This window comes from Paramormyrops kingsleyae, chromosome 22 (assembly GCF_048594095.1).
Source record: "Paramormyrops kingsleyae isolate MSU_618 chromosome 22, PKINGS_0.4, whole genome shotgun sequence".
In the NCBI taxonomy this organism is placed as follows: Eukaryota; Metazoa; Chordata; class Actinopteri; order Osteoglossiformes; family Mormyridae; genus Paramormyrops; species Paramormyrops kingsleyae.
In genome coordinates this window covers 16,223,266-16,237,903 of record NC_132818.1, presented here as the reverse complement: position 1 = coordinate 16,237,903, position 14,638 = coordinate 16,223,266, and the positions used below count along the sequence as shown (strand labels likewise).

General features: G+C 48.0%; 1 protein-coding gene and 1 long non-coding RNA gene across 5 annotated transcripts in view; one reads left to right on the top strand and one right to left on the bottom strand.

Moving 5' to 3' along the window:
• Positions 1-14,638, bottom strand: part of LOC111849201 (adhesion G protein-coupled receptor L1-like) — a 70,691-nt gene that overhangs the window by 11,474 nt on the left and 44,579 nt on the right. For 2 of the 4 annotated variants that reach the window (XM_072705190.1, XM_072705191.1), the window contains exons 6-16: positions 12,069-12,276; positions 11,643-11,907; positions 11,233-11,560; positions 9,018-9,329; positions 8,106-8,209; positions 7,543-7,728; positions 7,380-7,418; positions 5,799-5,979; positions 5,590-5,712; positions 4,363-4,568; positions 3,144-3,317 (exon numbers count right to left, since the gene is read on the bottom strand). In XM_072705190.1, coding sequence (XP_072561291.1) covers positions 3,144-3,317; positions 4,363-4,568; positions 5,590-5,712; positions 5,799-5,979; positions 7,380-7,418; positions 7,543-7,728; positions 8,106-8,209; positions 9,018-9,329; positions 11,233-11,560; positions 11,643-11,907; positions 12,069-12,276 — 2,126 coding nt within the window. Of the gene's footprint in view, positions 1-3,143; positions 3,318-4,362; positions 4,572-5,562; positions 5,713-5,798; positions 5,980-7,379; positions 7,419-7,542; positions 7,729-8,105; positions 8,210-9,017; positions 9,330-11,232; positions 11,561-11,642; positions 11,908-12,068; positions 12,277-14,638 lie in introns of all 4 variants that reach the window. The other 2 variants (XM_072705189.1, XM_072705188.1) reach the window with 2 other exon arrangements.
• Positions 880-2,886, top strand: LOC140581691 (uncharacterized). Its single transcript, XR_011984825.1, has 2 exons — positions 880-1,932; positions 2,320-2,886. It is a non-coding gene; the product is annotated as an uncharacterized lncRNA (long non-coding RNA).

The window sequence follows — 14,638 nt, the reverse complement described above, 5'->3', positions numbered from 1 at the left end:
AGTTAGGGGTAAATACTAGGAGATCGCGGATTGCCGGTTTTTGGGCTGCTTTCATAATGTTCCGCGGCAGCGGACTGTAGGGGGAAAATGAAATTAATAATTATAAATGCAAGTGACTCCTAATCCTGAGGAATATCTGAATCGCCAACCACTGAAACTCAGACAGATGCACACGGAAAGCCGGGTTGCAAAATTCTCACGCTCACGCAAGAAATCTTACGCTCACGTAAGAAACCTAAAATTAGGTTCATCGGAAGCGTTGGGGGTAGTTTGCAAGCCCTACAGACTATTTACAAGATGATACAACTGTTACATACATATAAATGCGTGTGCAAACTAGTCTGGAATTGAAAGTCTCACTCCAGCCAGCTGACCAAAGTGCGTTAGTCTACATGACGTCATTGTGTATAACTGTGGTTTTAAAATGTTGAACATTTGAATATGATCACCATGCAAAATACTGGTGTATTTCTCTGAGATACAGTATACTAGGATTTCAAATACAGTGGTACCTCGGTTCTCGAACTCACTAGAACTCGAATTTCTTGAAAATCGAACAAACCAGTTTGACCTAGAACTCGACCTGAATATCAGAAGTCGAACCGTGAACGCTGACCTAATATAAATTGTACGCGCCAGGAAATGAGTCATACTACAATGCAATTCTTACTTGAATGCCTTCTTCACAGACTGGACGATTAACCAAATAAAGCAGCGCAACATTACAGTAACTAACAAAAAATAAACCACTAACTTACGTGTACTATTAGAGCATTTATGTAATTTATTTAAACTTTATTTTAACAGGTAAATTAACTGAAAACCAATTCCAAAGCTTTACGTGATATTCGGGAGAAATAGCAGATTACGCATCGGAACTGTCTGGGATACAAACGTCATCCGTGTAACTAAACTCGTCAGCCAATAAGGGCAAAAGTGTGTCGTCACGGAGGCGGTTCCAGTTTGTGCAGCCGGGTGAGAGGTTGCAATGCATCTAACCGTAATGCATTGCGTCAGGATCAGAATGCCTTGCGATAAGCCAGCGCTGTAAGCAAGCCGAATGCGCACAATGACCGGACTGGGGAAACAAACTGAAACGCGGACTAATGACAACAACCAGAAACAGCTGATCACATGGGGATCCCACACGAGGTTAACGAGGGGGCGTGGCACACAGAAGGAGCAGACGATCGGGGCAGGACAGGGGTAATGTTGGAATAAGATCTTTATCGTTTTGGAAGCCATTAAGAAAAAAATGCTCTTCTTGTTTTATCCTGTTCATTTCGTGTTTAAATGCTAAAAAAAAAAAAAACATATTTAGGTGTAATTTTGGGGGGCTGGGAACCAATTAATTGGTTTTCCATTATTTCTTATGGGAAAAATTCGATCAGAACTCGAACTTTTTAGGATTCGATCCGGAGTCCGGAAAGGATTAAGTTCGAGAACCGAGGTACCACTGTATTGGGCTAGTGTCAGCTTCTCAGACCTTAGGCTGGAGATTTTTGCTGGATCTGGCAACACTGCTGTCCAGTTTGAATTTCGTTTCACGTTTCACGTATGAATGCTTTTTTGTATGTCCGGTACAGCTGCATGTCTGTGTAACCCCTATGGAATTATTGCATCGCAAATTGATTGTTATTCTATTATACTCAAACTTTGATTTTTCGTTCATTCACCCATAGTGGATACTCCCTAAACGCATTAGTAGTGGTGGGTTATTTGCAGACACTCCCTAAGTACTTTCGCAAGAGAGAAGAGACTTTTTTTTGTTTTCCGTTTTTTTCACATGCTAGAGTCACCTCGGGGAAAAAAAGCGAGGAGACGTTAACTTTAGATTACACACCGAACATCACTACACAGCCATACACGGACACTACGAGGTTTTTCTCCAGATTTCTTTGGAAATTCTGATTTTTATTTGAAGATATCCTGGTGAGTTGTGAATTAATTAACTATCATGGTGAACTACTTCGCCATCTTGTTCGAAATGCATAGGAAAGCAGACCAGTTGAGTTAGGAGTGTTGGTTTTGATATTCATACTTTAACAAAGAGACATTCGTGTCATTAAGATGTTATGTGCTTAAACTGAAATGCTGTGTTAACTTTGTTAGTTCCATAGCTAGGTTGGTTGGCTAGATAAGCTAACAGACACACTTGATGGAGATGCTAAAAGTTTTCCCGTGCACAGACACGGTAAATTATTGTATTATGTTTATGTTCAAAAGTCATAGTTGGGAAATGTGATATTTTGTCATAAGCAGCGATGAAGTTCGTGATTTGAAACCTAGTCGCTAATCGCTTTGCACACGTGTGTGCAGGCTGGTTTCCCCCCCCCCTTCTCGAGGCCTGTGCATCATCGTGGATTCCACTGCACCTGCTACGCTATCCTCTGACTTCCATGGACTGATAGATTCCCAACGAGGGAGTGGTAGGATTGGAATACTGTGAAATGCACCTTTTGTTTTTTTAATCAGAACGCGGAACATTTTCCCCATAATGGTTTTTTTTTTACTTAACTCTTTTCCCACACATTTTTTTCCTTCCTGAGATCTCAGAACCTTAAAGACTGATATACTCCCCTTTAGGGGTTATTGGTTCCAACGTGTTCTAGTTGTTAAAAATTTATATTGATATTCCATGCCATTCTGTGTTTACCCTATAAATGGTTTACATTGATATCTCATATCATACTGTACTTGTTCTATATGGTCTGAAGTGAACTGTGATCTGAATTGGAATTCATATTATCTCCGAACTGTTAAGGGATTTTATTTATTTATTTATTTATTTTTGACAGTACCCAATACACCGTGAGGAATGTACACATATGCATATATATATTGACCTGAAGCCATAATTAACAATACAAGATTCTCTTTTATAAATCCTGATTGGTGTTTGTGTTATTGTGAGTTGGCGTAATACAACAATCAGTATTCACTACCGCAGTCCTCCTGTACGAATCTTGGACAGAGTAAGTAGACTTGACTAGTAGTGATTTAGTAGGTATCAGTGCCCACCTAAGTAGGCATTGAGAGAGAGAGAGAGTTGGGCAGAGTTACATCTGCATGCATGGTGCGTCCCCACGCTGTACTTTTATGCGTCTCGCAGTGCGTACAGCGCGCGCGCCTGCGGCACCTACGGCTGGCTCGCGGTGCGCCATGAGCACGGCGAAGTTGGTGAGGTGGCTGCAGGAGCAGGTGGTGTGCGTGCCGTTGGTGTCCAGAAGCTTGCAGCCCTGCGAGGACCACTGGCCCGTCATGGTGCGCTCCGAGTAGTTCCAGAAAGAGCAATTCGGGCTGAAGTGGTTCTCCAGCTGCGGAAACACACGCGCACTTTAATCACAGACATGCACCTCGTGTGTGCAGGTGCGGGACCCACTGTAAACACTTCTAATTTTCATGTTAGTAGTGCACGCGTGGTTTCCTTGCGCAGTTAAAAACTAATGTACATAAATTAAACGTAGATTAACTAAATGCGCGTGTTTTACGAAGATAACACGCTCTTTTATAATGGGATTTTACTCCGTCCGTATAATCCGTTCTCTTTTGAGATTTCAGCGGCATAGTTTGTCTCCGATAAAGGTACATCTCCTACCTTCATCCAAAATTTATATATTGTTCAAATATGGGCATTATCAAGCTTATTAAACTTCCACTTTTAGGACGGCATTATCGCTGGTAACTATCTTGGAAAGACCCATAATGCTTTGCAAGGGAAACGGAGTTACATTTAGGCGTCCTACAATTTTACACTTTTTTTGCAGAGGACGTGTTAAAGGCATCTACTCGCTTTTGTACTGACATAAGCAGTCTCTTCCTATGATAACATCTTAAACCAAACGCAATTTAAAAAAAAAAGGTGGCGCATGCCTTAGGACGTGGGAGAGTACCTTTTTGACAATGTTTTCGCAGATAAATCGTGAGAAATAGACACCGTGGATCCTGCTTTTCCGTAACTTAAATTTATGAGCTGTGCTGAAAAGAGTTTAACGTAGTGACTGACAGCCTAAAAACAGTGACGCCTGGGCGTCAGAGAATGAATTTCTGTAATTACATAGTGGGGACCAGATTTCTCTGCACTGATAAAAAAAAAAAAAAAAAACTTGTAACTTATTACCTCGTGGGGACATTTTTTGGTCCCCACAAGGATAACATCTAATTTATTTAAAAGAAATGCAATAACAGTTTTCTAAACAAAAGACTTTTGTTTGGTTACTTACGGTTAAGATTGGGGCTGGTTAGGGGTTGAGGTTTAGTTGGGAATAGGATTATGCCCATAGATCTGAACGGAGAGTCCCCATAAAGATGAATACTGTGTGTTTATGTATCTCAGCCCATGCATCTGAACAGCAAGCCCACCTGCAGGTGCCTCATGGTGTACACCACAGGCTCGGTCAGGAACACCCGGCTCGACTCCTTGTTGATGGATGCGGCGATGACGTGCGAATTGACGACCAGGCTCCGTCCACCAGACCCCGGCTCCACCTCCATTTTGACGGTGGCATTTTCCGTGGAGAGGAAGGACCCCAGGTTCTTGTAAAGCATGAAGACCACCTTCACCTGCCCTGCTGGCCAATAGGGAACCCACAGAGAGAGACGTTATCCCCAAAATAGTTTTTAATGAGCACATTTTTGCACCATCACCATCTCCGCCTTACTACATAAGGAAGAAAAAATGAGAAGAAATAAAAGACGAGACAGATATGTGAAAACATGATGAGATGGAGTGATCAGGAGTAGTCATCACAACCTTGTGAATGTGAAAAAGGTTTAGCATTAAACGCCTACCCAGCAAATTTAACATGAAGAATGTCAAGTTAATTTTGTTCATCACTGAGCAATTTCTGATGTGTCCAAGGGAAATTGTATTACACGCCCTGTGAGCAGTGAACTTGGTCTCCGCTACTGGAAAAGCTTCACCCGTCGTATCAGCGGGTGATATCTGTACCGGCTAGGTCTTTGAACAAGAGCAATTTGCGTTCTCGAGATCAGATTTTCTGATCAGAGTGTCATGTCTTCCTGATAATCTTCCGTATGGTTGAGTTCGCCGCGCTAGAACAATATCCTTTTGTCATGATATTTATATTTAAAAGATGCATCCCGTTGCCCTTTTCCAGTTTTAATGCTCAAATCATGCTTTAATCATTTGATTCCCAAGAGCCTTTGGTGCTATGAAAAGGACAATCAAGGTTAGAGTGAAATTCTCACTGGGAACTGTAGGAAAATGCCAAGCGTTGACTGTGATGGACACATCTAGAACACAAATTCTAAAAAGGCACAGTAATGGGGTTCAACGAAATAAGAGCCATTTGCTGTTGATTCCTAATACGTCGTGACAATATTTTATGTTTTTTTTTTCAAATTCAGTTCATTGCTAAATTATTGTCCACTAATTTTTAATCTTTCTCAAAAATGAATTCACTGTGAACTCCTGTGCACTCATTTACATCAAAAGCTGACTTTATTTTTTAGGGGACATGGAAAACTCTCGACAGAAAGCAGATGCCAGGATGCCTGGGCTTATGGATCGCGGCCAACGAGAGAGCAGGCCGTCCTCACCATGCGGCCGAGCGAGACGCCACTGACCGTTGCGGCTGTACTGCTTGATCGTGGAGGCGGAGAGCTGTATGCTGCTGTCGCTGGCATGGGACTTGGGGAAGGACAGGTCCTGGAAATCCATCTCCGTGTTCAGCACGTACACTTCCAACTCTGGGACACACGCGCAAGGGTTTTGGTTTATGTTCTTAGATACTGGAAGTCACACTGGAACCACGCACACACACACAGAGCCTCACCGATGTTGGCGCCGCGGTCCGAGAAACGCCCGTCATACAGGTTGTTGGCCAGCAGGAAGGCGCCCTTCTCCATAACGTCCAGCAGCATGGTGGCCGAGTGCGCCTGCTCCGTGCTGTTCATGTCCTGCCATGACTCCAACGCCTCGGACCGGAGCAGGTTGTCCACTGTCTGAACTACAGCCTGAAGAGAGAGAGAGAGAGAGAGCGTGGAAGAGGGGAGAAACCAGAGAAAGAGAGCGTGGGGTCACTATACACCCCAACTCTGACCCACACACAATGAAGTGATGTGAAAGCTAAAAGTCATGAGAGATGTCATGACTTGGAGGGACAGGCGGACATCCAGGCGAATTAAGCATTGTGCGAGCAATGCAGCCCCTTCGTTTTTCACCCACAGAGAATTCCACATTCTTTAATTACCCATCGCCACCTGTAGATGGCGCTTTGGAGTTACGCTGTGATTTACTCACACTTTGTGCTAACTAGGTAAATCACCACGGTGACGAGCCAGTTCCCCTCCGCTGGTCTGCTCGGTGGAGGCTTAAATGTGGCTCAGTTCAGGGCTCTGGGACTGTCATGTCCAGAATAAGGAAGTGTGTGTTTCTTAGTGACATTTTGTCAGGCCTAAGCTGATAGATGCCAGGACTGCATTTTCACCCTCTGCGGAGTATTAAAGGCATTAATATTTCATAGAGAAAATGTAAAATAAAAGGAGAGCGAGATATTAAGTGAATTAAAATTAACAAAAAATTCAATAAAAACCAGTTTTAGTTCCTCAAGTGATGAGTCTAGCTGCATAACGATTTCATCCAATCAAAAACGGGCATGTATGATAGTCAGCCAATCAGGGTACAGCTATCCAGAAAGCAGCTATTTTTGTTTCCTCTAGTTTCCTCAATGCTACCCGCAATAACAGGCTCCCACTTCAAAACCTGCGGTGTTCAGCAGATTCCAGGTCACGTACAGGTTTTCCTCACAACGTGCCGAGATGTCACATGGCCCAATGTTGCGTGGGAAAAAAAAAAAACTCAAAGCGTAACATTTCAATACAAAAAAAAAAAAAAACCGCTGGCAAAGTGTTATCGTCCTCTCCCGTCAGTCAGAGCGCAGATCAATAATAGTTAAAATGCAGATACCGGTGATTTCTGGGTGTAATTACACCTTCGATTATGGAATTTACACAGGCACAGAAAACACCAATTGCCCCCCCCCTCCAATTCATCCGACATAATTCGGAGCTTTTTCCCCACAGGCTCTCTTGAGACCATCCCAGCCACTTGTCATTATATGTAGCTAATGAGATTTCTGCAGTATAAATCCCGCGCAAGTTATTTATGGCTAATTGTGCGTTACTAAGTCGGCAAAGGGGGAATGGCGCCCTCTATCCTAAAGTAAGGGGTTTGAGTTATCTTACCGGTTGCTAATTGGATACTAATTAGTCATCTCATTAAAGGCACGTTTTCTGCAATTATTTTTGATAAGAACTGCTAAACACTGAGATTACACAATTAACATGCTGGCGTATGTGTCGTTAGGAGCCGGAAGTGGGACGCTGCAGGAGAGCTGATGGGGTGGAGAGGGTACCTGGATGTAGGCCCGGCAAGTTCTCTCTCTCTTCTGCAGCTGGAAGGAAAAAAGCAGGATGAGTGGCAGGGAGGACGAGTGCGTCGCAGTGGCTCGTAGGAGTCGGTGTGTCTCTTGGAGAATTGCGAGCGTTCGCAGGTGCTCGCGTGGGCGGCTGTCGCACCTTGTTGTAGTTGCGTGCGGCCGACTCCTTGTTGCCGGGCCGCAGCGCCTGAAGCTGGGCATCCAGGATGTCCAGCAGCTGCTCCATGAGGCGCACGGACGAGCTGACGTCGCCGGCGTGGATGCGCCCTCGTGTGTGGTTCACCAGCTCGCCCGCGATGTTCGCCGCGTTTTCCCCGCTCTTGATCTGCGGGGACCACAGATGTCACCTTCAGAGCTGGATCTAGGCTGCCTAGGGCCCGAATGACAGAAGGGGGCCTGGCAAAGTGTACAAAGGGGACCCCCCCCTCCACGTTTGGGTCTCTAAAATGGTAGATCCGGCCCATACCACCAATTAAAAACATTTACATGCATCCCCCAAAAGCTGATAGGCTTAGCAATATGAAGGGGGTGAGGTTTGTTTCTAAGCCACTCCCACATGTCACATTCAATTGGTCATTTACAAAAGAGGGAGGTGAGATACTATATATATAATTCTTGGCAGCAGAGGATTTTAGTGACGCAGAAGATGACCGCAATGGGCTGGAGACCCTGGGCAGGGCCGGATGCACGTCTGGCTGGTACCTTCTGGGCCACCTGGCTGACCCAGGGCGAGGTGCAGTTGCTGAGATCCGGGCCTCGGGGGCTCCACATTGCCGGGGAGACCAAGCACTGGAAGGAGGCGATGCCTGGATGCAGAGAGAGGGATGAAGGAGCTGGTTCAGGCGGAGAGCAGGGAGCCGTGGAGAGTTTTGTTGGAGGGGAGGAAGAGAGAATGCAGGCTGGCTGAAAAAAAATCAGGAAAAATGAGAGCAGGCACCACGGCCAAATAACAACCTAATCACGCAGCGGCGTGACACAGAGAGAGCACCCGAGGGAGGCCCCTCCCACCACACCGTATCCTCCGGAAAGTTCTGCGTTTACGCAGGTGAGTTCAGAGAGAGGACACAGGCCCGGGATCTGACGGACCTGAGCCGGCGTGCGGCTCCAAGCGCACAAATAAAAACAGACGGGAGGCTTCCAACAGAGCGAGCGAAAGAGGGAGGGAGCGGGGGAAGATGGAGAGAGGGGGTGCTGGGAGAAAAGTGGGGAGAGAGGAAGGAGAAGTTAGACAGAGAGAGAGAGGAAGAGGATGGGCAGAGGACGATGGGGGGGGGGGGGTTTGAGCTGGTGAATCAGAGCGGAAGCCGTGGTGTTTTACTGGCACTGCTCCTGCGTCGTCGTCCCCCTTCACCTGCGTTGTCACGAGCCTGGTGCTGATGCCAACGGGTGCCAATTAAGGCAGCAGCTAACGGAGCCCTGGCTGCACTTCAAGGGGCGGTGGGGGGGGCTTGGTAGGAACTTTGGGGGGGGGGGGCGTGAAGTGCTTTCAAAACCAGGTTTCTGTCACTCTGAAAATCAGGTCTTATGCCCCCATGTGGCGCTTAGAGAGAACCGCATGGCTGACTGCCGCAGTAATAAGGGCTGTATGCAGACATGCCAGGAGCAGCCCCTTACCCAGAGACCCCTTCGGACAGGGCCGTTCCACCATCTCCCCCTTCTGCGTGGGGGGCCACTGGACCCCGCGGGCCACGCGGGCCTCACAGGTATGTGGCTCAGGGCCCTGGGGGGGCCGCGGCAGGCGAGGTGGCCGGCCGGTGACGGGCACGGTGGCAGTGATGGGCCGCAGGTCGGGGGCCTTGTTGATGGCCCCAATGGGGTGCGAGGTGGGGGGCAGGGGGCGGGGCGTGGAGGGCCCGGAGCTGTGGGCGATGGTGGGCTTGAAGGGCGACACAGTGGTACTGATCGTCTGGGTCGTGGTGAGGGGGTCTAGGGAAACCACAGAAGAATGTCCGGTTAACCGGCAGTAAACTAGAAGATTAACAGTCAGCACAGCAGGACGTGAACTTCTGAAAGCATCCAGATAAAGTGGATATACTGATCAGTACAATAATGAAATATCTTTAATTAATATTACCCAGGGTTCGAATTACACAGTGGCTTTTGGGGGACGCCCTATTTTTCAGCGTGTACCACGACCCCCCAGGTCACATGCCTGCATACATATAGGTGTGGGGCAGCGTGGTCAGTAAGAGGGTTACTGCGGAAAACATTCTGCTATTACTGCAGGCCGTTAATACCGTCAGTAACATATGATACAGACACAATAATAACATAAGAATCACGCATAGAATAAACACACAACATTGACATATTAATACTATTATTCCATGAACCTTAATGTACGGAACATAAAATATAAGCTATAACAAAAAAGTGGACACATTTTTAGAGCCCCCCCCCCCCCCCCAAAAGGTCTCAGGGGAGCTTGTGTCCTTCTCAGGGGGGCCGAGCTCCCCTGTAATTCGAACCATAATATTCCATTTGTGCATTTGATATTCTCAGTTTTGTTTACTGGGTGTCACCAATTAAATGGGAATAATTTTGGAGCTTGCTGAAGGATCACAGAAATTCATATAATCCTGAAAACGAGTTGGATCACATAATGTCATGTAGTGTATATATATATATACTGTATATATAATATAAGTAATAGATAGTATTTACTAGTATAAGTGCATAATATATCTTCAGTTTTAAATGTCCTGGCTTGATTACACAGCAGCACATTAGCTGTGTTTGTGATCATGGGACGTTTAAACTTTGCAGTGCTGCTAATTTAGCATTTTTAATAATGGGTCTAAAATGCAGTGATCGCAGCCCCATACAGTAGTGACTTCGTACATGAAGGAGCATAATTTAAATGGTTTGTATATTATATAAAAAGATCTTGATAGGAAATGACAAAGTAGTTTGGCTTGCAAAGTGTACCGTTTGTTTAGACACTGGTAATAAACAGACGTGTTGTGTTATCAGGCTAACAGACTGTAGACCCCTTTTATTATCATTAAAGGGGCAGCACTGTGGTCACACCGCATGGAGTGGCGTTGGTTCGAATCCCACCTCCGCTTTGCATGTGTGGACTTTGCACGCTCCCTTTGTGTCGTGTGACAGCACGTTCCCCTGGAATCCGCGCGGTCTCTGCGAGCTCCTTTTGCCCCTCCCTTCCGACACTGTCAGAATTTCCAAGCCTCGCCGGAATGTTGTCGCTAAGTGGTTGATTTTAATCTTTCTGGAGTTTACGAGTTAATGAGCTAGCACTAAACACTTCATTTCCTCCCGAAAAGTTTGATTTGTCTTCACGTTTCGATGAGAGTAATTATTTCCGCGCTCCAGTCAGTTGCGTTTTGCTCTTGATGTTCCCGGCCTCCCGCTGGCCCGGAGATCCCAGTGACTGGTGGGATTCGCACCCCCAAGGGCGGAGGATGGCCTCGAGCCCGCGGTCTCCCTCTGTCCGACGACCCCAACTCAACACGACGCGTGATCAAGCCGCGAAGCAGCCTGGAGTCAGTCCCCGCTGAGAATGTTTACACGTCGCTGCTGATCTCCGCTACACAAATACCAGCTGCGAGATCGATGAAGGACCCTTTTAAAACAGCGCTCTCACTCTCTTACTCGTACCAGCTGCTAAATGGCGATAAACAACAAATCGATGTTTCATATATACATTTTTAGATATTTATATATTACCTATTTCCTCCTCATTGTTATTTTAAATGTTTTTTTGTTTTGTTTTGTTTTGTTTTGTTAATGGTGACTCGTTTTGCTGCAGCAATGATGGGCCAGACTGTGGACTAGTTGGATGGTTCTAGAAAGGCACACAGGAACGTACCATTGGTGGGGTCGGGAGGGCCGAACTCCAGTGGGTATCTCAGCACGTTGTAGTTGTTCCACACGTAGAGCTGGTTGTCGCGAGGGTTGTAGTCGATGGAGGAGACGTACTGGTAGGGGTTGGGGAAGGGGATGTGCACAGGCTCCTCGCGCCCGCGGTTGGTGTTGTAGGCATACAGCACCAGGTCTCCACCCGCCTCGCTGTCGTCGTCCTGGTAGACGGAACGCACAGCGTACAGCACCCCGCACGCCATGAAGGCATTGGACGCCAGCCGCTTGTCAAAGCTTGTCTCCCAGGTGCCCTCAAAGCGCAGGGTGTATGGGTTTACCTGCGGGGAGGGGTCATGACGGTTGAATAATCAAATTTCCCATAATGCCACAGGGGGTCCGAGGTTCGGTACGCCTCCTCACCTGGCTGACCACCAAGCGCCCGTTGTTGGCCTCTGTGGCATAGATGACCCACAGGCCGTTCTCGTCCACGGCCAGGTCGATGTCAGACTTGCCGCCCCAGCGGTACGGTGACGTGTCATGGTAGTTGGCATTGGCGATGATGGCCTCGCCGCTCTTGATGCGCGTGCGCAGGTCGTACTTGACGATGTTGCGCGTGCGCTCCTTGTTGTAGAACACGGCTCCGTCGTACACCACGAAGCCCGTCCCATCCACGCGATTTGGCAGCCTGTGGGGGGGGGGGTCACATGTTCTCAGAGACATCAATTCAGGAATGAGATCGGCAATCATAATTCCCATTCTTATTACAATATAAAATCAGTCAATAAAGATATATATATATATATTCTGACTCTTTCATTTCTCCTTTAAGCAATAGGGGGCGCTCACTTGTAAGTGGTCGTGGCACGGTTCTGTCGGAAGTCTTCCCAGGACATATATTCGTACAGCATGTCTGTGCGGTAAGGTGTCCAGGGCATGACGTAGAGCCTGTCCCCCGACTGCAGGGGGTCTTTGCACCATGCCCCCGCCTGGTGCTCTGCCTCCTGCAGTGAGCTGGCCGGCTGGACCCTCAGGAGAGTCCCCGGACAAACGAAGACTGGAGGGAGAGTTGGAGGGAGGGAGGGAGGGAGGGAGGGAGGAGCGAGGGGTCGAGAGAGGGAGGAGGAGCGGGGTTAAGAAAGGGAATCCGGGAGGGGAGAGGAGGAACAAGGGAACGAGGAAGGAAAAGGAGAAAGAGGAGGGGAAGAAACAAAGTAGATGGAGGGAAAAGAAGGCGAAGCACAGGAGGGAGAGAGGGAGGAGAGAGAAGAGGGAAGGGAGGAATGGAAGAGGAATGGAGGGTAGATGGAGGTGGGAAATTGGGAGAGATTGGGTGGGGGGAAAAGAGGATGGGGGGAGAGAGCAACAGAGGAGCGTGAGATAAACCAGCAGGCTGGAAAACCACAGGAGCAGAACGACTGACCATGTGTTAAAGCTTGTTTAGTGCGGAGAGGGAGAGCCGGGCTCTCCGGATTGGGGGGAGGGGGGGGATCAAACTGCTGTTGCCCAAATACTGTCTCCAGGTTCACCTCTAAGGCTGCCCTAATTCAGCGCTGCCTTGCTTTCTATTTCGGGACACGCCGAGTCGCTCTTCTCCAGCTACACTCATCTATAGTGGGGTCTGCTTTAAATATTTATTTAGATAATAGACAAGGACAGTGTTAGAAGTGTCTGCCTGGGCCAGCTGTGTCAGAACAGGAGGAGGAAAGGGTGTTTGTGTCACACACACACACACACACAGATCATACACGCATAAAGGCATACATACACAAATAAGAAGTGTATATATGATGGGGATCACCCCACGTGTATTCCTAAGAAAACTGACAGGCGAAAACAAAAGGATTACCTGCTCTGTGTGTTTATGCCTAAACAGAAACCATCAGGGATCAGGAAATGTCTCCTATGGAAAAAAGCCATCAGCTCATCAACATCATTAAGGGACAGGGTTGGGTTTACTAGGGATATTTCAGAAAAACAAAAGCCAGACACCCCGCTCACCGACTCCCTGTTAGGAACACAAACACGTCCAGCTCACCGACTCCCTGTTAGGAACACAAACACGTCCTGCTCACTGACTCTCTGTAAGGAACACAGACACGTCCCGCTCACTGACTCCCTGTTAGGAACACAGACACGTCCAGCTCACTGACTCCCTGTTAGGAACACAGACACGTCCAGCTCACTGACTCCCTGTTAGGAACACAGACACGTCCCGCTCACTGACTCCCTGTTAGGAACACAGACACGTCCCGCTCACCGACTCCCTGTTAGGAACACAGACACGTCCCGCTCACTGACTCCCTGTTAGGAACACAGACACGTCCCGCTCACCGACTCCCTGTTAGGAACACAGACACTTCCTGCTCACTGACTCCCTGTAAGGAACACAGACACGTCCTGCTCACTGACTCCCTGTAAGGAACACAGACACGTCCTGCTCACTGACTCCCTGTTAAGAACACAGACACGTCCTGCTCACTGACTCCCTGTAAGGAACACAGACACGTCCTGCTCACTGACTCTCTGTAAGGAACACAAACACACGTCCCGCTCACTGACTCCCTGTAAGGAACACAGACACACGTCCTGCTCACCGACTCCCTGTTAGGAACACAGACATGTCCTGCTCACCGACTCCCTGTTAGGAACACAGACACGTCCTGCTCACCGACTCCCTGTTAGGAACACAGACACGTCCTGCTCACTGACTCCCTGTAAGGAACACAGACACGTCCTGCTCACTGACTCCCTGTAAGGAACACAGACACGTCCCGCTCACTGACTCCCTGTTAGGAACACAGACACGTCCCGCTCACTGACTCCCTGTTAGGAACACAGACACGTCCCGCTCACCGACTCCCTGTTAGGAACACAGACACTTCCTGCTCACTGACTCCCTGTAAGGAACACAGACACGTCCTGCTCACTGACTCCCTGTAAGGAACACAGACACGTCCTGCTCACTGACTCCCTGTTAAGAACACAGACACGTCCTGCTCACTGACTCCCTGTAAGGAACACAGACACGTCCTGCTCACTGACTCTCTGTAAGGAACACAAACACACGTCCCGCTCACTGACTCCCTGTAAGGAACACAGACACACGTCCTGCTCACCGACTCCCTGTTAGGAACACAGACATGTCCTGCTCACCGACTCCCTGTTAGGAACACAGACACACGTCCTGCTCACCGACTCCCTGTTAGGAACACAGACACGTCCTGCTCACTGACTCCCTGTTAGGAACACAGACACGTCCTGCTCACCGACTCCCTGTTAGGAACACAGACACGTCCTGCTCACTGACTCCCTGTAAGGAACACAGACACACGTCCTGCTCACCGACTCCCTGTAAGGAACACAGACACGTCCTGCTCACTGACTCCATGTAAGGAACACAGACACACGTCCTGCTC